This window comes from Lethenteron reissneri, chromosome 33 (genome assembly GCF_015708825.2).
Source record: "Lethenteron reissneri isolate LAM-NWPU_2019-01 chromosome 33, ASM1570882v1, whole genome shotgun sequence".
NCBI classification, from domain to species: Eukaryota; Metazoa; Chordata; class Hyperoartia; order Petromyzontiformes; family Petromyzontidae; genus Lethenteron; species Lethenteron reissneri.
In genome coordinates, this window is record NC_083811.1 from 1,030,642 (window position 1) to 1,057,769 (window position 27,128).

The 27,128-nt window shown below is 57.7% G+C and overlaps 1 protein-coding gene across 1 annotated transcript in view; it reads left to right on the plus strand.

Annotated features, from left to right (window-relative positions):
- The first annotated feature begins 386 nt into the window (after positions 1-386).
- Positions 387-27,128, plus strand: part of LOC133350163 (synaptotagmin-6-like) — a 51,558-nt gene continuing 24,816 nt past the window's right edge. Inside the window, 4 exon segments of the mRNA XM_061564206.1 lie at positions 387-995; positions 10,568-11,183; positions 12,808-13,114; positions 13,116-13,574. Of these exon segments, the coding sequence (XP_061420190.1) occupies positions 845-995; positions 10,568-11,183; positions 12,808-13,114; positions 13,116-13,574 (1,533 nt within the window). The 5' untranslated portion in view covers positions 387-844.

Genomic DNA, 27,128 nt, shown 5'->3' on the forward strand with positions numbered 1-27,128 from the left:
GGATGGTTGGGGTGAGAGGGGGTGGGGTGAGCGATGGTTGGGGTGAGAGGGGGGGGTGAGTGCTTGGGGACCCGAGTTTTGGATCCAGGCCGAAACTTGGCGCGTCCAAGGGGAATTACTCGAAGAATATAATTGAAGGGGTGGGGGAGGGAGACTCGGGGGGGAGCACATCTCTGAACGTGATAATTACATAACACACACACCAAATACACTGACATCTCACACAACGCGTGTGTGCGCACGTGTGTTATCGTGAACACCATTGATGGGCGGGGGGGGGGGGCGCGCTGTGATTTGGTTTCACGAAGCCACGGGGTTTGCCACTGAGAATGAAGCGTTCAACACAGCGCGTTCCGGGCGCCACAAACACGCATGCGCCACGTGCGTGTGTGCGTGCGTGCGCGTGTACGTGCGTGCGTGCGCGTGTACGTGCGTGCGTGCGCTCTCATAGCGGAGGAGGGCGCACCCCAAACGCACGCTCTTCCCGACGAGCGCATTCACAGTCGCGTGCGGCGGCGGTGGCGGCAGCCGCACACCAACATCTTCATCATCATCATCATCAGGACCATCATCATCAGGACCATCATCATCAGGACCATCATCATCAGCACCGTCATTATCAACACCAGCAGTACCAGCAGCAGCATCATCACTGTGAGCACGCGACGCGCGGCGTAAGAGACGCAGGGCCGTGCATCGGCGATGGAGTCGCGCTAAGGGAGAACACCCTTCCAGCGGAGACCGGGGAGACACGCGCGGAGACTGGAGGAGGGAGGGGAGGAGGAGGAGGGGGAGCAGCTGGAGACGGCGGGACGGGGACAGCGAGGGAGGATGCAGCGCAGAAATGCCTACAGACTCGGAGCCCGATCTCTGTGACAAGGCGCTCACCATCGTTGCCGAGCTGTGCTTCAAGGGGGTCGTGTTGCCCGAGCGCTGCCAGGACTTCGCCCCGGTCCTCCCGGAGGACCTCTTCCGCTACCGCCAGGAGGGTGCAGGTAGGGGAGGTCCGGGCGGTGCGGGCGGCGTCGCGAGAGCTGTTCGCGGATCGCTCACCCGGGCTCCCTCGCCAATCGCTCAGCCGCACAGATTGTCTGATAGCGGAACGGAGGGACAAGGAAACATGCGGACGGGCAATCACACAGACGGACACATACACGGATACACACACGGACATACAGACGAACACACACACAGACGGACAAAACGGACGCACGCACAGACACACACGCATGCGGACACACACACAGACAGACACGCAGACGGACACACACACGGAAACGCAGACGGACACACACAGACAAACACACAAACGGACACGCGGACGGACATACACACAGACAGACACGCAGACGGATACACAGAGACATACACACACAGAAGGACGGACAAACACAAACAGACAGACAGACGGACACATACACACAGACAGACAGACGACACACACAGACAGACGGACACACACACAGACAGAAGGACACACACACAGACGGACACACACACAGACAGACGGACACGCACACAGACAGACAGACGGACACAGACAGATAGACAGGCGGACACACACACACAGACGGACACACACACAGACAGATGGACACACACACAGACAGACGGACACACACACAGAGACGGACACACACGCACAGACAGACGGACACACACAGACAGACGGACACACACACACAGACGGACACACACACATAGACAGACGGACACACACACAGACAGACGGACGGACACACACACACACAGACGGACACACACACACACAGATGGACACACACACACAGACGGACACACCCACAGACGGACACACATACACACAGAGACAGACGGACACACACACACAGACAGACACACACACACAGACGGACACGCGCACACAGACGGACACACACACAGACAGACGGACACACACACACAGACGGACACACACACACAGACAGACGAACACGCGCACCTGCTAAGGGCCGACAGTGGCTAGCGCTATCGGCGTGAGGCGCCGCGAAGAGGGATCGGCCCCGTCGCGGCTTCTGCTGACAGTGCGCACTGCCGTGGCACTCGCCCCGTGCCCCCCCCCCCACCCCAACCCCTCCTCGTCCCTCGGCCCCCCGCGCCGCTGCCGCTGTCACGATGCCTGCAGCAGCAGCAGCAGCAGCATGATGAGTGTCGCTTCTTCCCCATCGTCATTAACGAGCGGCGGTTCTGCGCCCACTCGCGAATCTCCTCCACGCGAACTGCACTCGGCAGCGGCGGCGGTTACTGACAGAGTCGTTGGGTTACCGCGCCACCTGGACCCAGATGATTTGTAAGATAGACATCATCACGGGGAGATGCTTTTCCCCTGCTTCATCACCCCCTCACCCCCTCTTTCCACCTCGTCATCTCCCACCCCCCTTCCTCCTCATCCCTCCTCCCCGCCCGCTCCGCAACCCTGAAACACTTCATCATCGACACGCGGAGAAACCCACACCGCTGTGGCGACGAGCGCTGGAGCACGAGGAGCACGAGGAGCACGACCATGACGACGAGGAGGTCTCGTCTCGCGTGCGGGCTCCGTGCGCACGCCGGTGGCGCAGTGGCGGTGCCTGCCGGGGCAGTGGCGGTGCCTGCCGGGGCAGTGGCGGTGCCTGCCGGCGCAGTGGCGGTGCCTGCCGGGGCAGTGGCGGTGCCTGCCGGGGCAGTGGCGGTGCCTGCCTGGGCAGTGGCGGTGCCTACCGGGGCAGTGGCGGTGCCTGCCGGCGCAGTGGCGGTGCCTGCCGGGGCAGTGGCGGTGCCTGCCGGGGCAGTGGCGGTGCCTGCCGGGGCAGTGGCGGTGCCTGCCGGCGCAGTGGCGGTGACTGCCGGGGCAGTGGCGGTGCCTGCCGGGGCAGTGGCGGTGCCTGCCGGGGCAGTGGCGGTGCCTGCCGGCGCAGTGGCGGTGCCTGCCGGGGCAGTGGCGGTGCCTGCCGGCGCAGTGGCGGTGCCTGCCGGGGCAGTGGCGGTGCCTGCCGGGGCAGTGGCGGTGCCTGCCGGGGCAGTGGCGGTGCCTGCCGGCGCAGTGGCGGTGCCTGCCGGGGCAGTGGCGGTGCCTGCCGGCGCAGTGGCGGCGCCTGCCGGGGCAGTGGCGGCGCCTGCCGGGGCAGTGGCGGCGCCTGCCGGGGCAGTGGCGGCGCCTACCGGGGCAGTGGCGGCGCCTGCCGGGGCAGTGGCGGCGCCTGCCGGGGCAGTGGCGGCGCCTGCCGGCGCAGTGGCGGCGCCTGCCGGGGCAGTGGCGGTGCCTGCCGGGGCAGTGGCGGTGCCTGCCGGGGCAGTGGCGGTGCCTGCCGGCGCAGTGGCGGTGCCTGCCGGGGCAGTATGCGGTGCCTGCCGGCGCAGTGGCGGTGCCTGCCGGGGCAGTGGCGGTGCCTGCCGGGGCAGTGGCGGTGCCTGCCGGCGCAGTGGCGGTGCCTGCCGGGGCAGTGGCGGCGCCTGCCGGCGCAGTGGCGGCGCCTGCCGGGGCAGTGGCGGCGCCTGCCGGGGCAGTGGCGGCACCTGCCGGGGCAGTGGCGGCGCCTGCCGGGGCAGTGGCGGTGCCTGCCGGGGCTCTTCCGCTGTAATTGGAGCGGCTCTGTAATTGCCGCCGCGTGTTTTCCTTCGCAAGACTCTCTCGAGCGATGGTGCTTGCGTCCTCTTCACAGACACAAGGACACACATCCACCGTGTCGCCTTCACTGGCTGTTGGGGCCGGTGCCGTTAGCGGCCAGCTATGGTGGGGGAGTGGGTGGCCAACACCATGCCCGGCCGGCCTTTGTCTCCTTCGTAGCGACGTTTACAGACCGAACCAGTTACTAATTTAAGACACACACACTGACATACACACACACACACTGACATAGACATACACACACAAATCAATATCTTATTATCAGTGCCCCGTGGATGCGTCTAATGACTCTTAACACGGCCGTGAGCGCGCACGTGCCCGCTCGCCACGGCCTGACGTCACCCCGAGCTTATGCACGCCTGTCCACTCACCCCCACCCGAACTGCCCACTCACCCCCACCCGAACTCCCCACTCACCCCCACCCGAACTCCCCACTCACCTCACCCCCACCCGAACTCCCCAATCACCCCCACCCGAACGCCCCACTCACCCCACCCCCACTCACCCCACCTCCCACCCGAACTCCCCACACCCTCTTTGTCAAATTCACCCCTGAACCCGCATCCCCCAAAGTCCTCCACGTCGCCCCCACTCCCCCCACCCACTGCTGTGACATCGCCCAAAGGACCGCGAACTATTTTTTTTTATATTGGACTCGTGGGGCCATCCGGACGCTGAATCCAATCAATGTAAGCAATGTGCCATCACCGTGATCGTCATCCTCTTCTAATCACCATCACGAATCATCATTTGTACTCTGATAATAATCATGATCGTCATTGTCATCATCATTCCTACTCTATCGTCGTCATCATCATCATTATCAGCCTCCACATTCGCATGATGATAATCATCACGAATTAAATCATCAGCTGACTGAGTGTCATCATCATAACTCGCATCATCCTTGCTATCATCGCCATCATCATCATAATCTCGACTATCATAATCCAGAATCTCATCGCGATCTGGAACACCACGCTCGCATCGTCGAGGACCTCACTCCACGTCCGTATCCACGAACGCGTGCAGCTCGGTTCAGAACAACGAGGGGACTACGTGGAGCGCAGAGAGAGAGGGGGGGGGGGAGACCACGCCAGGGTCGCCTCATTCGTAGATGGAGGGTTCGTCATTAGCAGAGCGGTTCAGTATTCATCCAACAGCCGCGCCACTCATTCTCAAGACTCCTTTCGGATTGGGATAGAACCTTTGCAAGTCTCTCTCCATGGATCACCACGAAGGATGTAGCTCCCGAAGGAGCTCCCCGGCACTCGGAGCGAGGCGTCGGACATCGTGCCCATCAACGCGCGCCACGACACGAAGGCGCACGAGGATCTGAACGGCGGCAGTAGCAGCACCACCGCGAACGCCCACGCAGCAGATTCGATCCTTTATTCAAAGCAAGCGAGGGGCGGCTGAGACGAAACATCGAATTTCACCTGGGTAAGCGTCGGCAGTCAGGTTTATACATCCCCAGTAGGTTCATCGGCAACGCACAGGGTAGAAATGGCTGGCAACAAAACGTCAGTCGCTTTTTTTGTCGCGGGCTCGGGTTTTGTTTCATATGTTACCATACTTTACTACGTTGGTCAGAGCGGATTGGTGAGGGGATGGGGGAAGGGGCGGAGGGGGGGCAGGTTCTGATGTTAGCCGTGGCTAACACCAGCGGGACCAGGTTAATCACACAACGCGCTAACCAATGCATCACCCATTAAATAATACAGTACGTTACTATAAATAATGTAAAGCATCACGCGAGTGAGAGAAAAAGAAGAAGTTTATACACAGAAAGTTTTAAACCGAGCGTAGATTCCACACATGGTGAATATTGCACGAGGCACGTTTCAGCATCACTCGTGCTCGGATTGACCAATCACAAAGGGCCCAAGTGGCCTCCAACCCCGGCCTGGGAGGGAGGGGAGTCGGTCCCCACGCGATGGACGTTCGGCCAATTCCCCCCGTGCGTATTTGTGCGTGTGGGATGGTACCGGAGCACCCCGGAGACAACCCGGCAGCCTGCACACGAGGGGACAACTCAGCATGCGCCTACGATGCATCGGATGAGTCTTGTACCTACCTACTTGCTGCACTGTAATGTCCAGGCCGCCGCCGAGGCTTATCGGGATCACATGACAACAACTAATTCGTACGTGGAATGCTGATATTCTTCCATTGCCCATTATCATCATCATGCCAATTATTAAGTCAGCACAGCCTCGCTGAGTCTCAAGACTCGGAAGGGTCCTGCCACGTTGGGGATATTCGTCCGACCCCAGAAGGAGAAGGAGTGAGAGTTTGGCGTCACGTGGGAGGAGGAGACCCAGAGAGCCCAGAGTCAACCCGGCACCGCGCCGCTGTAGACGAGGGGAGACACCCGGGACTGGCACCTCCTGGCCACCACCTCGCAGCAGCCTCACGCCCACAACACCTGGCAAGCCCTGGTGGTGGTGGTGCTGGTGGTGATGGTGATGGTGGTGGTCACCCATTCAAGCACGAGCCAGGCTGAAACCTGCTTAGATGTCGAGATTTCGCCAGACGGAGCGAGTGTTCGTGCTCAGGGGTCTGCTCGGTACTCGGCGAGGGAATCGCGAGGCCAGATTCTGGTCACTGATGGTGACGCCTCCACGTTACTGGCGTCGTCTCATTACTTATTCATCGATGCGCGAATAATTCAAAGAATTATACAGCCGGAATAACCCCGCAGCTTAACACGAAACGCATTAGCAGATGTATAATGCATGCGGGCCCGGTATCCGCCACACACACGCTTACCCACACAAACACATACACAAAGACAAGGGTTCCCAGTATAGTCTTAACAGACTTTTGGGGAAAGTGCTGTTATCGAGCATTTGTGAAGGCCGGCACGGCACGCGATAGGGTTGGCGGTCAGCACTACGCCCGACCGTCTTTGTCTCTCTAGTGACGATGCTCATACATCGCAACAGGTACTCATTTTAGGCTGAGTCCACCTAGGGGATGCCCAGAGCAGGTTCAGATAATCGTCACTGGTGTTGGCCGTGGGCAGGAATCGAACTTTGGAATGCCGCGTTCGTGCTGCAGCGCGCTAACCGCTACGACACCGCTCCCCACAACAGATACGCACAACCGCATCCACGAGCGAAAAACAGATATTCGGATCTGGATCTCACGTGTGGCCATCGAGGGTTTTGGGGGAAATGTGTTTTAGCCACCACCCTTTCAGAGCGGCACGGCACCACTACTCGGGAGATGATGTGGCTTGCAGAACCAGTCTCGCCCGCCTTTGTATCTCCCGTGCAGATATTCGCAAGGTGCTTTCTTCGTGGGGCTGTCGACATGGGGCCCGGGAACGACTTCTGATAGCAGATGGATGTCCTCGCAGATGTAATCAATATTAGCCAGTGACTCGCTGCCTGCAGCCCCGAGTTGTTGCGTTCGGTCTGATACCGTGGTGACGTCTTCATCGACTGACAAAGGGAGCGCGTCTCCTGCCGTGCGGCGTGCACCTGGATCGAGATCCTTGTCGTGTCTCTTGCCGCGTGCGTGGACAGCCCCTCTCCTTGTTAGGCCACCACCGCCGGATGAGGCCCCCCCCCGTAACGTCGTGAATGTCCCGGCGGGTCACGTGATCGTGACTTGGCGCTGGTCAGTACGAGATGGTGAAGGCTCGCCGAGAGAGAGAGAAGCACATGGCCGTCCGTGGAAGCATAGCAGTTGAGTACAACTTAGGGATATTTGCTGCACTGCCTTCCGATGCCCACAACGTCGGCCCTGCAGCAGCGGCAGCAGCCGATAAAAACAAACGGCCTGCTGTGCGTGGTGTTCACTCCGTCGACGCACCATGCAGGCTGAACCCCGCTGAGCTGTCATATTGTTGCTTAGACAACCTACTTTTGTTTGAGGGTTTAAGTCCTTCCCGTGTACAAACAGGCTCCCGAGAACCGAAGTGCAGAGTGATTTGGCCTGGCGAGAAAGGGACGGGAGGCTACGTCCGCAGACCGCGTGGGATGGGAGACGCATCACTCGTTACTGTACTTCCAATAACCTCTCAAACACTCTGTAATGATTGGCTGCTAACACCGTAATATATAAAGAGGACCGCAGAGCTTGGCCAATTGTTGGCGCCGGATCACCGTGTGGCTGCCTCTGAGTCGTCCTCGCTCTATGAGAGTGGCACGGACGCTGTGCGGGGCTTCACGAGTGGAAGTTATGTATTGTTGTTATTATTATTATAGCTGTTCGTCGAAGGGGAGTGCAGCCAGAGCCACGTGGCGGCACAGCTGTATGGCCTCTCTCCAAATCAGTCGGAGCGAGGACATTCTCGCCAGATCTTGTGAAGTTAGGCAGGCTGGAGCCAGCAGGATACTGCTTCCAGGGGCCACGGCCGTGCAAGAAGAGAGGTGCTGCAGGCTGCAGCGCGACTACGCTGGCAGCAGTTCATCAACGTGCATCGCTGTGCTGTTCTTCTCTGCGCCGACGATTACACTCCCTGACTTCAATCTTCTTCCCCCCGCACGCGCCAGCGTGGTGAAGTATGGTCAAACAGTGTGCCACACGAGGCCGTGCGTGTACACGCAGATGTACAGACGTGGCTTCCGTGAAACGTGTTTACTTTGGTTGGGCTAGGGACGAGGATCACCTCTCGTCGGTGATTCTTTCGTGAGAATGTGACACCAAGGGAAGGGGCACCACCTAGCGACGTGGGACTCGGGTTGTCCATAGCGACCCCCCTTTGGCGTAAAACTCCCCGAGCGGGATGATGAGACTGAGAGCAGAACCGTGGGGGGGGGGGGGGGGCGTCAACTGGCGTAGCTGATGCAGAATCTGTCAGAAGGAAATAAGCGATGGCGAGCTGTGGTGGTGGAAATCAACGACATCGTCCGTGATGACCTTTTAAACTCTGAAAGCCCTCCCCAGCCACCCGAGGAGGGGCCTCTTAATGGGGGGGGGGGGGGGTAGGGGGCGAATTCGGTGCTCGCGGACTCCCCATGAAACCGCAGCTGCGTCAAGGATCCCAGTCTACAGGCGTAGGGGAACGGGTGGATTTGGTCGGGGGGAGGCTTTGCGGGGGGAGAGATGGTGCGGTGGAGGGGGTTGGGGCCATCAATCATCGCTGATTGCGGCTCAGCGCGAGCCGGCGCCTCGTGCTCGCCGCTGTGCGAGCGACAACAAAGCGCACGCGGGGTAACGTTTCGGTACTCCCACCTCTTCTAGCAAGCCCACTGGGCAGCGCGGAAGAGTAGGCCAAATACCCTCGAGAGGAGCTCCCCAGAGCTATACACTGATAGTGGAGGCCCTTTGACCGACAGTGGCACGTTCGAGAAATTGCACGGCTGCGCCTTTATCTTTCTCTGGACAATTTGCAGCAAAATCCGTTGTCACGCAGAGCTCAATAAATGCAGTCCGGGTCGGCGAGTCAGAACACATTCACGTAGCCGGCACACCACATCTAGTATGCGTCTCGTCATGGCTACCAGTTCACGTTTGCTACACCGATCGGCCGGCGACGAGGAGAATGAAGACGTGGCTGTCTCCCTCTGCCCCGTGCTCACAGTTAAACGCGCGCGAGATGTAATGCGGATTTGCGAGTCCTTTGGGTCACAAATCCGACTCCCCCCTCTCTCCCTTTCTCTCCCTCTCCTCTCTCTTCGCTTCGTCCTGTCCCTTCCCATAGCACACCCCCCCCCCCCCCATCTTCAATTTAATCGCAGGACCGTGGTCTTCAAGCCTTACACAACCCGATCTCTCTGATCCCCGCAGCGCCACCCCCACGCCCAGCACCTCCCCCCCCACAGTATTCCCCCGATTGTACAGCGCCCCTCCCTCGCCGCCTTGCCCCATGCACCCCCCGCCCCCCTCTGCGTCTCCCAGAGCCAATCTCTGCCCACACGGCTCGTGCACAGGCGACAATGCCATCATCAGTTCCAGCGTTGTCAGTCTCTTCGAGTTGTCTGTAACTCTCTCTCTCTCCATGGCTCTCTCCGTGCATCTGTGCCTGTCCCTGTGTGTCTCTGTTGCTCTCTCAGCCGTGTCTATCTCTCTATAACCATCTCCGTCTCTCTGTATCCGTCTATCTTGCTTCGTGTGTGTCTCAATGGTTGACTCTCTCGGTAGCTGGCTGTGTCCTTCCGAGTCTCTGCATAGCCTCGTTTTATGTCTCCCCCGTATCTTCCTGCGTGTTTCTATCCGTGCTTGTCTATCTGCCGCTCTTTCTCTATTGCCCCCGTCTGTCTGTCTCTCCATATATCTCCATGCCTGTCTTGGTGTCTGCTTTTGTCTCTCCGTGTCCTCTTCCCCCATGCACTCAGGGACCCACGTTGCGTTGAGACAACTCTCGCCAGGAGAGGACCAGGCCCTCTGTATGATGTACGCTTGCAGGGCGCTATTTAAATTATAATTTTGATGCTCAGGGGTTGACGTCTCAATATTTCACGTAACGCTGCCAGGAACTGGCTTGGAGTCGGGATTAATTGGCATAAGGAAATACTACGAGAGTATAAGTCGTAACTATCATGAGGACAAACCAGGGCGATATGGATGTGGCATGCCAACAATTCCGGGGACATTGTTCTGGAATGTTCTGGCTGAAGTTAAGCACTGATGGTGGTGATGATGCTAATAATGCCCCATGATTGTGATGATGTTAAACATGGTATCATGATGGTGGTGATTTTAATACTGTAGCATGATGGTCATTATGATATCTACAGAGGTGCTCACTCCATTTCTCGGTGCATGGAATGAATCGCCCTCTGACCAAATCTGCCAATTGGTTCAGCGCGAAAGCGGCCCGCTCGCAATCGCAAGGCTGTGAATTCAAATCACCCCCCCCCCGCCCCCGTCAAATGAATTATGTGGATTTTCCACATCAATCATGTGAAATCACTGCATTTTTTTTACCCAAATCACCCAAAATGTGCCGCCCTTCCTCCCGCCTCCTTACCCTTCCATGCACCAAGACGTGTCGGTGAGCCTTCTGGCCGTGGTGGTGACGCTATGTGGCGTGGCGCTGCTGGGGGTCTCCCTGTTCGTCTCGTGGAAGCTCTGCTGGGTGCCATGCCGGGACCGCGAGCGGGAGGCGAGGGCCGCGGCGGCCGGGGCTGCCCGCTCGGCGCCCTACTTGCCGCAACAGCTGCTGGGCGCCGCGCCCGCTCTCGACGTCAACGGCCTCGAGTACGAGAAAGCTCCTCGTGCCGACGACTCCATCGTGGGAGGGCCTCAGCAGCAGCAGCAGCAGCCGCCGCAGCAGCAGCAGCCGCAGCCGGTTCTGCAGCAGCAACCGGCACAGCAGCCGGTGCAGCAGCAGCAGCAGCATTCGACGGAGCCAGAGCTACAAGCACCCGCCGAGGCCATGGTCCGGATGAGCCACACGTCTCCAGATATCCATGCGAGCGGGAGAGACAGCAACCCCGTGGGACAGCAGCAGCAGCAGCTGCTGCCCTTGCAGCCGTTGCAACAGCAGCCGCAGCCGCTGCCGCTGCCGCCTCCGCAGCAGCAGCAGCCCACGCCGCAGTGCCCACAGCCGCAGCAGCGCGCGGTGCAGCGGCAAGGGACGGACCAGTCAAACTCGTCACGGTGAGCAACAGGCACGGCACGCAAGGGCAGCGGGGGCAGTCCGAGGGAGATTTAGGGGGGGGGGGCAGTGCCCACGGGCAGAGTTAGGCGCCATGCGAATGTGGAATTTCCACCGCCGGTTCAGTGCCGCTATTCGAGGTGAGTGCGAGTGGAGAAAGTAAGGTTAAAGGTGCGGCCCTGCAATTACTGGCTCACGCCACTGCTGGCGAAAGGCCTTCCAGTCGATGGCAGTTTGGCCTACTCTTCCACGATGGTTGTACGTCTTGGAAAAGCTGAACACCCACGCTTCACCTCACGACCACACGCAACGTGCCGAGTCGTCTCGCTGAGATGAACCCATTCATGACTGCCAGATGGACAGAGGCCGTGGGGGTAGGGGCGGTGGGGAGATGGATTAAAGAAACTTGCCCCATTGTGATTTGAAGCTTTCGTGACTGCAGGAATCAATACTCTTTGGTTCTTTCGATAAAGTCACGTAGGTAGAAATAAAATAAATCATTTAAAAATAATTTATTTTATTTCTACCTACGTGACTTTACCGAAAGAACAAAAGAGTTTGCCCCATTGTTTCAACTGCCGCGCCGCCAGATCGAATCTTGACGGGGACCTCTGCATCGCAATTCTGGATCGCGCCACGAGTCGCACCGCGAGAGGCGGGGAGGCAGCGGGTTCATTCTTCTCTAAACACTGCGCGGCGATGCTCACGTCGGGGCAATTATAAGATGCTCGCTGAACAACGCTCCCATCACGGGTGACAAATTCGCGACACGTGCTCGGCGTGTTTACGCGTGAGTGGTGGCGTTTACGCCTCCGCAGAAGTCTCCGTGAACGTTTACCGGGAGAAGTGCCGATTACGGGAACAACACTTCTCCTACTGTCTTCTTCTTCTTCAAGCTGATTACGCGAGGTAGATCGGATAATGAAGTGAGTGGCTTTTGCGAGCTCTCTAAAGCCCACGCGAGCGTTGGAGGCGAGGGCGCCATGGTTGCCCCCTCGCCTTCTAAGTAAAATTCCACGGTGCGTCCATGCGTGCGAGAGTGCGAGCGCGTGAGTGTGCGTGGGGAGCCTCAAACGAGTGCCTGGTGCCGTGTGTAAAACATCGGCACTGGTGGAGACGAAGACGGCCGGTCGTAGTCCTGGCCACCATCCCCTCGTGTGTGTCGTGACGGCCTTCAAAGGCGCTGCTCGCTAACAGGCACTTGCCCCAACAGTCTGTCGTTCTAAACCCGGTAGGCACTGCTGTGTTTGCGTGGTTGTGTGTGGCGTGTGTCCCAACATAACACGTGGGGTCTGTCCCGTGACCTCCTGCCAGCGAGCCGTCGACACTGCACGTGGCCCACGTGTTAAACCAACTGCGCGTTGCCTCTGAGTAAGCGCGCGCTGTGGGGACGTCGCTGTCAATTAGTGGCGAATGGCGGCTGCTATTATTATTCACTAATTAATCCGACTACACTTGTTTGCCCAGGACAGCCTCGTTGGGTCTCTAAACCCCTTTTCAGGATGGTCCTGCCAATTTTTACGTAGTAAGTAGACTTGTTCAGATTTGGCCCGTGTTGCCTTAACCCTCTGCCCCCTCCCGAACAAAACCCCACCGTGCGCTCTCGACTCCCCGCGCTCCCCGCAGTCCCAGCTCCATCCGCACGCTGCTCAACCGATCCTCTCGGAGCGGCTCGGAGAAAACTGCTGCGGGTGGGGCCAGTGACGGCGCGGCCGTCCCGCAGACCAACACGCTGGGCCGCATCAAGCCCGAGCTCTACAAGGCGCGCCCATCCGTGCCGTCCGTGGGCTCCGTGGCGGGGGGGATCGGCGGGGGAGTCGTCGGGATCGGCGGAGGAGTCGGCGGTCTCGCTGGCGTCGGCGCCGGCGGCGTCTGCGTGGAGGAGGCCGGCACGCAGCTCGTCCCGGCGGCGGGCGTCGGGGACGCGGGGATCAGTCGGGATGGTCGGCGGCGTCGGCGTCGGCGACGGCGCGGACCCGTGCGAGTCGGGCGACATGAAGGCGCCTCCGTGCGGCCGCATCAACTTCCAGGTGCGCTACGACTACGAGGGCGAGCAGCTGGTGGTGAAGATCAACAAGGCGGTGGACCTGCCCGCCAAGGACTTCTCGGGCACGTCGGACCCCTACGTGAAGATCTACCTGCTGCCCGAGCGCAAGCGCAAGTACCAGACCAAGGTGCACCGCAAGACGCTCAACCCCGTGTTCGACGAGACCTTCCAGTTCGGCGTGCCCTACAGCGAGCTGGCGAGCCGCCGACTGCACTTCAGCGTCTACGACTTCGACCGCTTCTCGCGGCACGACATCATCGGCACTGTGCTCGTGGACAACCTCCTGGAGGCCACGGACCACTCGCGCGAGACGTCCATCTGGCGCGACATCGAGTTCTCCAGCACGGTACGCGCGATGGCATCCCGGGGGGGGGTTCCATAGCGCAACTTGCCTGCAGATTTTCCATCAACTTCCGATGGGAGTCAGCGCCGACCAAGGGGGACGTTCGCTGAACGTGTTTCGTGTAGTGCGCCACGGGGCTTTCACTCCAGCCGGGTCTCTCTGGGTTGACATCCAGTATACCACGTGTCGCTGTGGCTGTGGATTCTACCAGTCACGTACCACCTACTCCAGGCTACCATAGACCCACACAATATTCAGCGAGAAATCAACCCCGCCCCCGTGATAATTCCGGGTACTCCAGCAAACACACCGAATACTGTGTACAAGCAGTAAGGGTGAGCACTCAGTACCAGCAGTGGAACTGAGTATTCCGCACAGTGACACTAAGGGCTTTAGTACAAATACAGGGACACCTAACTCCCACAGTCTCCTCACTCATAAATTAAGAGGTGCGGAATTTTGATCACTGGCACACTCGCAAATTGCTTCATTGGGAGAAGCACGGCAACAATCGCCCCACCCCTAGCCTCATCCTCCTGCCTCGACAACTTTGCACGGCCCTCCTGGAAAGGAGTGTCGAGACCCAGCGAGGCTTTTTTATTCCGAGTAAACACGCGGGGTGACGACGAGCACTCCGGCTGTAGAGCACCACCGAGCACTCCGGCATTGTAGGGGCACGCTCGCCCGCTTGTGCGTCACCGCGAGCTCCGCGATCTGCCTCCGCTGGTCACGTGTCTCCGTCTCCCTCTCTCGCACGGGGACAACAGGGGCAGCCCTTCTCCCCTCGTCTCAGTCCCAGCTCCGTGCGAACGTCCTCCTTTGAGCACAGTTGGCTAGGTACGTTGCGAAAAAAACTCAACATGGATACATAAATTCTGATCTGCCAGCCATCGAAAAATGTAGCACCTCTTAATTTACGATCCGTTCAGAAAAAATAGGAGAGATTGTCTTATTATTAATCATGATAACTGACAGCTCTGTCAGCCTACTGTTGGGTGAAGGCCTTTCATCGGGGTTCAAAGGTCACGTTCATTTGATTCAACCGATGAAAGAGAACTCAAGAGACCAGGTTGAGTCTCATTTACAAGAGTGACCTGGGTCGTTTGTGGCCATACTTCGCCACACTGCTCAGTCCTCGTTGGTAAAGGTGAGAGGGGGGGGGGGGTGGGGGCGTGCCCGGGACCAGTGCAGATAATTTCTCGCCACTGATGGTAGCCGTGACCTAGAATCAAACTCAGACCGCCAGGTTCACAGCGCAGCGCGCTGCTAACAACGGTGGCACTCCGCCACCCCTTCTCCTATTATTAACATTTGCTATGATATTAAACGGCACCGAGGGGATGGCTCGGCATCAAAGCCAGTTTCTCTAAAACCTCTGGAGGATTGTGACACACACACACACAATGTCTTGCCTTCAAGCGTAGGCAAGCGTCAAAGGAGATTTAGGAGAGACCGAACGATGCTGCGCGTCCCGCAGGGTGAGAGGCGAGCCCGCAGTGGCACTCTGGCGTGTGGTTTGCAGAGCGAGGAGCTTTGGAGATTACCGTGGTCTTTTTTATATTTTAAGCAAAAAAGGGCCACTGACGGGGCTGTCGTTTTCCAAAGGAGACCCGAACTTGACAAATCGCCGGCGCTCGCGAGTCTCAACGGGGCGGTGGTGCCAGGGGACGTGCAGGGGACGGCATCAGAATCTGAGAGGCGCCGCGGCTGCTGCCGAGAATCAGTGAATGCGCTTCGACGAAATTGTTCACACGATCCTTTTAAGAATGGCTTTAAATCAGGATGCTCCTATTGCGTGTTTAGTATGCCTTTTATTATACTTCTTAGTTTATTATAACGTTACGTAATTGTTTTAAATGTATACTTCTTATTGGTCTTTACATTGCGTCAGTCGCTTTTATTGTGTCCTGTAAGGCATTTTGCATTGCATTGTTTGCACGCATTGTGCCGTGTAAGTAAAGCTCGATTATTTGAATGTCGGCACGCACGAAGCCTCGCGCCCTGAAGTTCGACGCCGGGATAGGGCGCGGCGGTGGCAGAGGGAATGTGAACACGCACACGCGAACACTGGGCGAAACAACCACCACCACTAACAACAACAAACTACAACGGCCATTCGCCGCCAAGTGGCGGTGATCTCATCGCGACCGCTTGTGCCAGGCTAGGTGCACTTCGAGGTCACGTCAAGTGTGCAAGGTTCGCTACCGGCATTGATGTCACGAGACAGGCCCAGGTGTTATGTTTAAACTGACTGAGATGACTGGCAGATGCACCCGCCTGGGCTGCCCACTGCGCAAACTCGCTGCGCTTTCAGTCACCCGGCGCTCTGCTCGTTGTTGTGAGCTTCGCTACTCCACCCTCCTCGCATAACAACTAACGCGACAGCATATGCACTTCCACGAGCGAACATAGTTTAGCGCCGATGTACACGAACTCTAGCACAAACACTGACACCGACCCACGCACCAACGCCAGAATATTCATATCCATTCAGACGCGGGGAGGATGGTGGGGAGGATGGCGGGGAGGACGGTGTGGGGGGGGGGGAGATTGTAAATGTTAATGAGTTAAGTTCGACCCCCCCGCCTCCACCTCCCCCACATAACTGAGCCATACGAGCGAGCATTAAACAAACACATACATATCCAGCACGAGAGAATAATGACCCGCCCTAGATGGTATTTGTAGCGCGGGAGAAGAGACAATCACAGGCTTAGTGCGCATCGTCGTCTGATTTGACCTTCATATTATCATAGCAGGAGTATTAATAATAACGAAATGATAATGAATCAGATTACCGAGATTAATGACAGCGGGAGGCGTTTGTCGCCAGAAAGAGCCTCAGTGCTGGGACAAAAGCGCGCTTTGATTTGAGGCGGCGCCGTCCAGCTCACCGTGCCAGCCTTTCTCACAAAGAGGAGGAGGAGGGGTGTTGGAAGAGAGAGCGGCAGGGCTACAGAGTGAGAGGGCCGCTGTGGGAGCGAGGACCACGCCACTGAACGTGACTGTCGCCTGTGTGAGCCTCGGCCTCGTCTGTGAGCGAGCCCGAGACGAAGAGGCAGGCCGCCGGGTGGCTCGCAGGTCAGAGGCGTTGAGTCGGCTCCGCTGGGGGCCTGGGCTTGAATGCGCCACTGGTTAAACCGGGTTTACACGTACACAGACAGGAGAATCGTGTTACATTTAGTTCTGCAGTCAAATGGAGCAATATCACAAATCTGAGGATACAAAGTATTGCTTTTACTGTCACGCGACAAACATTATTCACAGGTGGCAGAACGGATGGGAAAGCGCTGCCCACCTGCTACTGTGTGGACCTGAGATCACTGAAAGGAATCTCAGAAGTAGCTCTGGGATATGCACTTCCGCGCGCCGTTCTCCAACACGACGGGTCGCGCTGCTTTGCGAGACTTTTTGAATGGAATCTTCGTCTCGTGTCGACGCGATGTCGAATGCACACTCGTGTAGAGCCCCGGGGGTGGATGCGGGGGGAGGTGGGAGGACAAACGTTTAATGAAAGGCGGCTCGGGCAAGTTTCCCCAGCGGTGCCTCAATCGCGGACTCATCGGGCTCACCGACACGCGCGCACGCGTTCCCTCCGACGCCACCGCCGGGCTGAGTGGGACGCGGCAGTGAATCACCGCGAGTGCTCGAGGTAACGCGGCGGGCGGAAGACGAATATCGCTCTCCTACAGCGAAGCCTGGGCGGTCGCTTTATTGCTTCACACTTAAATGTCAACTCGAAATAAACGCGATCCAGAAATGGCTCTAACTGGGTGCCCCGCCACTCCTGAGTACTTTAACTCGCGGAGAGCGCGGCGGTGAGCCAGAGCGCGGGCGAGGAGTGCTTCTCTTGGCACACTCACTCGCTCGCGAGCATAAGTGGCATAAAGTGTGCGGAGCTGTTGAGTGCGTAGGGGGTGGAACTTTAACCGAGCCCCCACCCTCCCCATCCGCTGGCCGGAGGAGGCCCCGGTGCCAGGACACGAAGACGAGCTTCATTTGGACTAGCGGACGCATTTAAATGTATTAAATGCATCGCACCGTGGCCCCATCCACGCCAACCCTGCCACACTGCCGAGTGGCATAGACGTGTAAAGTGACACTTAGGAGGTATGGTTGCTGGATCGCAATGAGATTATCATTTGCGTTAGGCCGTCGACCGTCACCGCCGTGCAGAGTTCGCGTGGCGTGTGGACGGACGCGTCGTTTGTGCAATCATCCGAGAGACGCTGTGACCTCACGGGCGTGGTCACAAATGCGATCTCCATCAGCCGCATCGGCCGATACCTTCAGTCCCCAGCGAGTCGGATATGCGGCGTCGTGCTATCATCCTGCGTGAAACGTCGTAGAACGAGAGGGCTCAGCCGTAGAGTGAGCGGCTCGCGCAACGGGAAGGTTTGCGAGTTCAAATCCTGGCTAAGGGTTGACCCAGCCCATCATCCATCCATTGTCGATAACAATTAGTATCGCTTTGTAGAGAAGTCGCCGTTGGTTCGGGGCTGTTACCCGGAGATTATGTACCACCCCTAAGTGCATCACACAAATACAATCAGTTTAACACGGAGGCTTTCGCGACCAGTATTATTCATAATAAAGGTTTTTCGGTGAGATCGCGTTATTTATAAATGTGTCGCAACCCTCCACCACCCGACACGGCCAATCAGTAACAAATGTTTCACGTTGACAAAAGACAAATAGTTCACTGCTTCAGCCCACGGGCGTGTTGAAGAGTGAATCCACAACATTTACAATTTGAGTACGACGTTTCGCTGGAAATTACATCCAGAATCTTCGGGGGATTTGCAAATCGATTTTAACGGGGGATTTGCAAATCGATTTGCAAATCGATTTTAACGGGGGATTTGCAAATCGATTTGCCAATCCCCCGAAGATGCTGGAGGTAGTTACCAGCGGGGACTCTGTACCCCCCCCCCCCCCGCTCCCCGCAGCCCCCAGCCGCTGGTGGCCGCGGCGAGCCCCGCCATTGATTTGTTGGCCGTTGAGAAAAATGGCAAATTTCCTCCGCCGTCGTTTTTCACAGCTGTTTATTTTGTTCGCTGTTGTTGTTTGGTATCAACTTGACCGGTGATTCACGCCCATAACTGCCCTCCCCCCCTCCTCCCGACTGCTTGTATATTATGACTGCATTCAGGTGTGTGTGCTTGTGCAGAGAAAATTACTCTTACTGCCAGCAATGTTGTCCTGGTGAAGATGAAAGGTAAAGGCGCGGCCCTGCAACGGCTCGCCCACGTCACTGCTGGTTGAAGGGCGACCACTAGAGGCAGCTCTAGAGAGCCCCATTAGTGGATAAATGTATCTATTGTCCCACGTCGCACGAACCGCCTTGAAGACGGGAGCTTACCCCACCACGCGGCACACCGAGTGGCTGACGGCGAGCTCAGTGACGCGTGCTGGGTGGACACCGTTTCCACTTCCGCGCCCGGGGGTGATTGAACCTGCGACGTCTGGGATAGCGAACTCGATGTGCGTAGCTCGCCGTAGCACCACGGCTGCGATGGTTGTTGGGTCTTCTCAGTAGACTCTGGGACAAGTTGCCGTCACTCGATGCTGAGACACACAAACATCTACATCGCGCGCAGTAAGCACACACGCACACGTGCACACGCACACACGCGCACACGCACACACGCGCGCACACGCACACACGCACACACGCGCACTCGCACACACGCGCGCACACGCACACACGCGCACTCACACACACGCGCGCACACGCACATATACACGAGCATGCACATACACACGCTGAAGCTGTCAGAGCTGGACGCATCGAGATTGCCCGGCCACACACTACAAGGTAGTTAATATGTTTCAACCATTTTTTTGGCAATTCAATTAGACTGCCTACCCTTGGGATTTTTCTAGTTTTTAATTTATGCTTCAATTTTAATAGCATTCTTATTTACTCTGTTTACGAGTTACATTTATTCCATAACAACGGCTCGGTGAGCTACGTTTGGCGGCGGTGGTGGTGATGATGATGATGTTGAGTGACCGCATAAAGCACCCACAGAGCACGGCCCAAGTGTACAGCTCAACAAGACCTCTCCTAATCAAACACCCACTCATCCTGAACGGGGCCAGAGCGGTGGCACGGTGGTTAGCGCACTCCGTGATGAACTCAGACATTCCGAATTTGACACCTGGCCATGGCTAACAACCCACACTGACCAGCGTGGTGAAGTATGGTAAGACTGCAGGAAGTACAATTTTCACTGATGCACAAAAAAAAGACAGTCTGCCACGGCGCGTGATCATCGGCTGCCTCCACGTGCCTCACCAATAATTATCATCCCAGCACAGAGGCCCACCCAGCGCCGTCCGGCCCACTGCCCTCCACAATGGGCCGCTGTGCTCGCGGAGCCGAGGAGGAGGAGGAGGCACCTCCTGACCGGGCAGTGGAGCCACGTTGATGGACGGGGTTCTACCATTCGGTTGGCTTCAGTGAGAGTGAGGGGAGGAATGTCCACCATCAGTGGTGGGAATTCCACATGTCTATGGCAGGGGGCAGTGTCTGCGTAGCATGGCCACTGAAGGCAGGGTCTATTGTATTGGATGTCAGGCAGTTCGCCTGTCACTGGAATGAGCTGGGTTGACTCGACCCTCCCTGTCTGTGCATTTTCCTCCGATTCTACCTTGATTCGGCTATCAGCGACGCGTCATGAGACGAAGCATCCTTGAGATCTCTGGCAGAGCAATGCAACCCTCATCCGCGTTCTAGAACAACGCAAGGAAGTGGACAGCACAGAACTCCTTCGGAGATCCCTTCATGTGATCTGTAATCCACACAGTACGGGAGAAGCCACTTTCCCACCCACCCGTCCCTGCTACGGAGAGTAACGTCCGTCACGCGACAGTATAACCGGTATTTAAATCCTCAGAGCTGGAATGGAGCCAAATGTCGCGTAGAACCAAATTGAAGGTGATGTGTGTTTGTGTGTGTGCGGTGCCGTCACCTCTGCCACGTCAATCATCGTCGCTGAGCGCGCGACCGTTACCGGATGGGACGGCCGCAAAAACCTCAAGTTTAAGGCCGAAGGCGCCGGGATTATAATCGCAGCGCCGACCCCGCTCGTTGGCTTGCCGATCACGACTGCGGTCTCGGCGGCGCCGTTAATGTTTTAAACGCGCCCCGTCCCTCACCGGCCCTCCCCGCTCCGCGACCCCCATCGCTCACGGTTCCCTGGCAGTGCCCGCGCCGCACTCCGCTCTGCTGCTGTTGCCGCTGGAGTGATGGGCACTGCCAGGACGAACGGCCCCGAGGCAACAAAGGGGCTCATGGTGGCAAGCGATGGCGCCGGGGACGCGCTGAGCCAAAGTTGGCATCACGCGCAGCTGTCGAGTGTGTAGGCGGTGCAACTGCACTGCGCACACGCGCACTCAAGACAAACATCATTTTGGAGGTGGACTCTGCACGAACGCAGGGTCTGATCTGACCTCACCCCTAAGCACCTTACAACACAGACCAAAAATAACCGCAGATGTGAAGTCTGAATGACATTGGTAATGGGGGTTGGCTGTTTGTTGTTTGTGGAGAATGACGAGTGTTTGGCTGACAGTCGCCTACCCACTGAGCATTCAGGCGGTGCGACTGTACAGGGGCCCACGGCACAGGCAGGGCCGAGGCACCGCGTGAGCTACAGGGCAGGTCATCAGAGAGGGTGGCGGGTGAGTGCGTGGGGGGAGCTAATTCACGACTCGCGCCAGGACCCCGAGCTGCGTGCCACGCTCGCTGGGTTTCGGGCGTCTTCCCCTCCACTCCGTCGGCGCTCGGCACTTTCGTTTTGAGCAGCCTGACACGATCATATTCATGGCTACATGAGAAACAGACTTTGCTGGCTGACAGGATGTGACGTCCGCACGGTCGCGTGCAAAGGACGTGCAGGCTGCTTGTATTGATGATAATAACAGCAACAACAACAATAATAACAATTTACAACGCGCACATTTTCATGGAAAGGGAATTTCCAGTCGTGACTCGGAGGCTCTGCGGAGCGGGGCTCGTGGTTCCTTCTCATCATCATCGTCATGGCAACAGATGAGGTCTTCACAACCAGCTGTCTTAAAGGTCGCGGTGGATGTGATGCTGCGACGTGTCTCGGTGACCCCGCGTGCGCCGAGCCAGCCGCGGGATGTTCCCGAGGCACGTGGCGAATTAATTGACTGTAAAGCGAGGAGACTTCGCTACCGAGGGCACCTAGCCACGACAGCCGCAACGCCACGGCCCGGGATCGCCTCCCCCACCCCTCCCACCCTACCCCTACACCGCCCAGGGGTGGTGGTGGTGCTGATCCGTGAAGGGCCCGCAGCAGAACATTTATTTGGAGAGCCCTTTCTTGATTCATAAACTCTCGGCGAGATGAGAGGGCAGGGGATATGGAGACGAGATATGGGGACAAAAGGTAGAGTTGCAGCGAGATGAGAGAAGGGAAATAGAGACGTGACAGAGATGGAGCGAAATGAGATAGGTGTAGACTCGACGCACAGATGCAGTTAGCTGAGAGAAGAGAGCCGCAGACAAGGTAGAGATGACATTCATTCACTTAGCGTGTTATGCTTATTTACATTTTAATTACGAGTTGGCATTTGGGGCAGCCCTCTTCCCTCGTGAATCTGGGGCCTCTTGAGTCACGTGGGGCCCTAAGCGTGAGCCGCGTTTACTTGAGCCGAGCCGCCGCTGGTCAATGCGGGAGGACGCTTGAGTTGTGGTGGGGGGGGGGGGGCGCTTACCGGAGTTTGGGGACACCCAGGGACTCGTCCCTCGTGCTCCGTTGCTTTGAGCGGCAGCATTGAGATCCATGGCTGTGACCTCTGCTGGGGGGCACTGGGATTGCGGGAGGGGGGGGGTGATGAGAGAGAACCCCGGGGGGAGTGTTGGGGGGGGGGTGAAATTGCCCAAGTGGCAGGAGCAGACAGAGGAGTCGCTGAGAATGAAGAGCCGCCGAGACGCCGGAGCGTGAGATGAGATCACCTCGCACAGTCGTTGTCACGTCCGCTGGGGACGTACTGCGAGAAATGTAAGGGGGGGGGGGGGGGGCACGTGAATAAAATAAAGGATGCAGAGTGGGACCCACGATGAATACGAGCCAAGCGAAAATCTCTCAGCTCACAACATGAGCGGAAATTATTTGCAAATAATCGTTCGTTATAAGGAGCGTAACAATTTATTTCGATCCATTCAATACTCGATCATTAAATCGCCAAGAATGCGGCCAGCATCGGCGGCTATGCAACGGTGAGCCTGGACAGGGATTGGATGGACAACCCCCACTCAAGTAGCAGGCGTGGCAGGCAGCGGATCGAGTGCGTTACGAGTAGCAAAGGGCAGCGCAACAACATGCTTCGTTGTACTCTACATCTACGCTCCCGTGTCTATACTTCCCACATTTACCAACCCGCACTGGCCAGCATGGCCGATCCGCATGGCAGAGGGAGACGATCATCCAGCAGTAGAGTGACAATAGGGCTGCCACATTTACACGAGATCCTTGGAGAGAGAGAGAGTAACAAAACGTGGCGGGGTTGGGGGTGGGGAACGAAAGACCGCACTGGATGGAGCAAGGAAGAGAGATCAGCCAGAGAGAGAGCAGAGAGCGAGAGGATGGGGGTGGGGGGGTGAATGTGTAGAGGGGGGGGGGGGGTGTAGGGGCAGGCTGGGAGCGAGGCGGCGCGCGGGACGAGACGGAGGAGGCAGCGACAGCGACACGGCCAAGGGGGCAGCGGCAGGTCGCGCGCGATCCCGCCCAGACAGCTCGGGCGCTAATCGCGTCACTCAGCGAGGACCACGCCAAGTTCACGCCTCGTGGGGGGGAGGGGGGCACCCGGGCAGAGGGGCGGGGTGGGTGGGGGGGTACCCGGGCAGAGGGGTGCGAACTGCTGAGGGATGCGCGGAGCGCGCGGTGTCCGCTCGCTCCCGCAGAGAGAGGGAGCGACTCGGAGGCGCGATGAACTGAAGACGAATGGGGAGGCGGCCCCACTCGATAAGCCGGCGCCAGCAATTGCCCCAGCTCTGCGGTCCTCTGCATATTAAGGTTTTATCGGCCAGTTAATGAGTGTTTACATGCGAGAGGAAGCCGGAGCACCCAGAGAAAACGTATCCGTGCAAGGGGGAAACACTCTATCCCATACAGCCGGAACAGGTGTACTGCCTTCTCCTGGCATGTGACCCACCAACCCTCGCCTCCACAATGCTGGGTGACCGGCCACGTTCCTGGCAATCACCGCCCAGCTGCCCGGACGCCACGTGGTTCATGTTCTCACGGCACCCAAGTGCGGCCCCTGCCCGCGCCAGGCGGGGTTAGAGCTGGTGCCAGGAGTGAGACTGCGTCTGAGAAAGGTTGAAACTCGTAAGTGGAGAGTAATTCGCAAGCAGTGGCGTTCTATCTGCCCGTTAAAGCCTGCCCATCATAATCGCAGAGTCCAAGCGATCCCTTCCCAATGAGTGTACGACAATCCTCACCCCGGTGGACTGCCCCCCATGCACTCTCCTGCCTCTCCCCTCTCACCTCACTCTACTCCCCTCCACGCGCTCTCATACATCACCCGTCTCATCTCACTCTACTCCCCTCCACGCACTCTCCTACATCTCCCCTCTCATCTCACTCTACTCCCCTCCACGCACTCTCCTACCTCTCCCTTCTCATCTCCGCTCCAGCGACCAAGCTCTTCTATCGGACCTCGCCTTCATCATCCGCCCAGTGGGAGGTCGCTAATTCCCCTCCGCTGCCCGCCACAACGTGGCGCTCCCTCCCCCCAGCCGCCCGTGCTGTCGACACCCTGTCCACTCCCAGCCACAATAGCCTCCTTCCACTTGGTCTCTGACTGACTGCCTCCTTCCATCTCTCTGTCTCTCTCCACAGAGTAAGCACGCCCACAGTTGCTGTACTAAGGAGATTCGCTCGTATTCTGATGGTCACGTAAACCCGCGGTCGTGTCGTCTAAAGCGATCTGGCGCGTGAATTGGGGGTTTTTTGTTGGTGAGATTCTCGGGATTTGCGAGTAAATTACCGATCCCTTCGCCAGATTACGCCGCGTGACACGGGGCGTCGAGAAGCTCGTGGCGGGGGGCTGCACGCGCAGGCCTCGTGCAGGGCAAGGCGGCCGGGCGCGTGTCTATGAACATGTGTGTGAACATGTGTGTCTGTGAACATGCGTGTCTCTGCTCACATGCTACGCCACGAAACCGACGACTTGAATTCAATTCCCGCTCACGGCCAACACCAACTATCATTATTTGAACTCATCCTGGGCCACCCCTACGTCGACTCAGCCTAAAATGAGTACTTGGTGCAGTGTTTAAACATCGTCACTTGGGAGACAAAGGCGGACGGGCGTGGTCCTGGCCACCACCCCCACGTATTCCGTGCCGGCCTTCATAGAAGCTCGCTAAAAACACTCTAGCTCCTACAGTCTGTTAAGGTTTATTTTCTATTTATGTGTTCATATGTGGTGGGGGCGGTAATGTGGTGGGGCGGTAATGTAGTGGTTAACGCACTGCGTTACGAACCAAACGTCCCGAGTGAAATCCCTGGCCACGGCTAATATCAGTGCTGATTATCTGAACCGATCCTGTGCTTCCTCTTAACTCATCTCAGCTTTAAATGAGCGCCTGGCTCAGTGTGTTAACCTCAACAATTATAGGTGCTCGCTAACACCACTTTCCCGCACCTCCGATTGGCGTGGTTGGCTACGTACGGTGCGAAAGAAGCTCAACATACATTGCCATCACTGCCTTGAGTCTAATTTAGTTTGTGTTTGCCCTACACGGAGTGTGACATGGTCGGTCGCGCTGTTACCACACACTCAGGAAGATGATAGGTTTGAACTCCGACCTGGGTGCCACTCAGCCCATCATCATCATAACTGTGGTGGGGTCGATAAAACGAGTAGCACTTAGTGTGGAGCCAATATGGTTTGTCTTGCGGAGAAAGCGACTGTCCTCGTAGTGATGTAGAATTGAACAGCGTGGCTCAAGCTCCCACGACCGAGATAAGCTCTCAACCTCCCACGTCCGTCACACGCCGCGGGTGAATCTAAGTCTCCCGATTTAGAACTGTGCGCGCGAGGCAGTGTAAGGCATTTTGATAACACAATCTTTACAAATATATATTTTAAAAAGTTGCACTACAAAAATAAGATTCCTCTTGTGAAGCCCGATATGTATGTAGCCACTGCCCTCGGTGTATTTGCAGCATATGTATGTATAATTTACAGTACACATATTAAATTTACGCTCATGCATAAATGCATGCGCTCATCCCACCCCTGCCTGCGCGCGCCGAGACGCACTCTCACGTCGCCTGCGATTTCCTCTCTGCGCAGTCACCAGCACGACCCCTTCCACTGCAGCCACGACGGCTGATGCTGCCCTTCCCTACAGCTTCCATCATCTCCCTCCATCTCCCCCCCACCGTCATACCGCCCTCTTCCTAATACCCCTCTCCTCCCGCATAGCCCTTCTCTCGGCTCCCACCCGCCAGCCGTCGCTGGTCCTCTCACTCCTCATCCCTTCCCCCCCCAACCCCAGCTCCCCCTCCCTTCCCCCCCGCCCCACACACACGGCTACTGCAGTTTCTAATCTGTGGCAGAAAATAAACGAGCCCTGGGAGCTATAAGCGTCGGCGAGGAAAGCGCCGTGCGGGCGGAATGCTAATGCCGCGCTCCGTTCCACCCCGCCGCCCCGTGCCGCCGGGCGACTGCCGAGAGGAGGCGCGGGGGGACAGGCCTCAGCGGCTGCCGCATCCCGCGGCCCGGCGGCACGACGGCCCGGCGGCACGACGGCACGACGGCTGCCGTGCTTCTCGAGCCGAGCTCGCCGAGCTGTCCCAGCTCTCTGTCCCCCGTCGCACAATCGCGCACATCCGTGCCCTGCCAGGGCCCGGCGGCGGCGGCGGCGCTCTTTGTCCGCTATCTCGATTTCAATTTATGCGACCGCATCGCGAGTCGATGCATCCGTTCATCGATTCAAACCGAACCCCCCGCGCTCACAATGCTTGCGTGGGGAGAGACGTGCGCGAGTGAGGATCGAGTATTGATGAAATGCAAATGCAGTACAGTTTGGATGTGTCCAGTGTCTGTATGCGACCGTATCTCGAGACGCTGTACAGAACCGGTGGGGATGTGTATGTTTATATATAGAGAGAAGGAGGCAGTCAGTCACAGGTGAAGTAAGAGCAAAGTCTTAAGCCTAGACCTGAACGGGGCCAGGGAGTCGACAGAACGGAAGGCAGGGGGAGCGAGTTCCAGATAATGAGTGCAGCAGAGGGGAATGAGCGACCCACCACTGAATGAAGGTTGACTGCGGTATTCGGTAAAACAGACTTGGTTGCTGCAGTGTCAACGAGACGGGAGAGGTAGGAGAGTGTGTGGAGGGCAGTAGACGGGGATGAGAGTGGAGAGGTAGGAGAGTGTGCAGAGGGCAGTAGATGGAGATGAGAGTGGAGAAGTAGGCAGAGAAAAGTCTACGGAGTATGTTGCAGACGGCGAGGGTGAGATCTTGAAATCTGGCATTGGACTGGCAGCCAATGGAGGGATCGG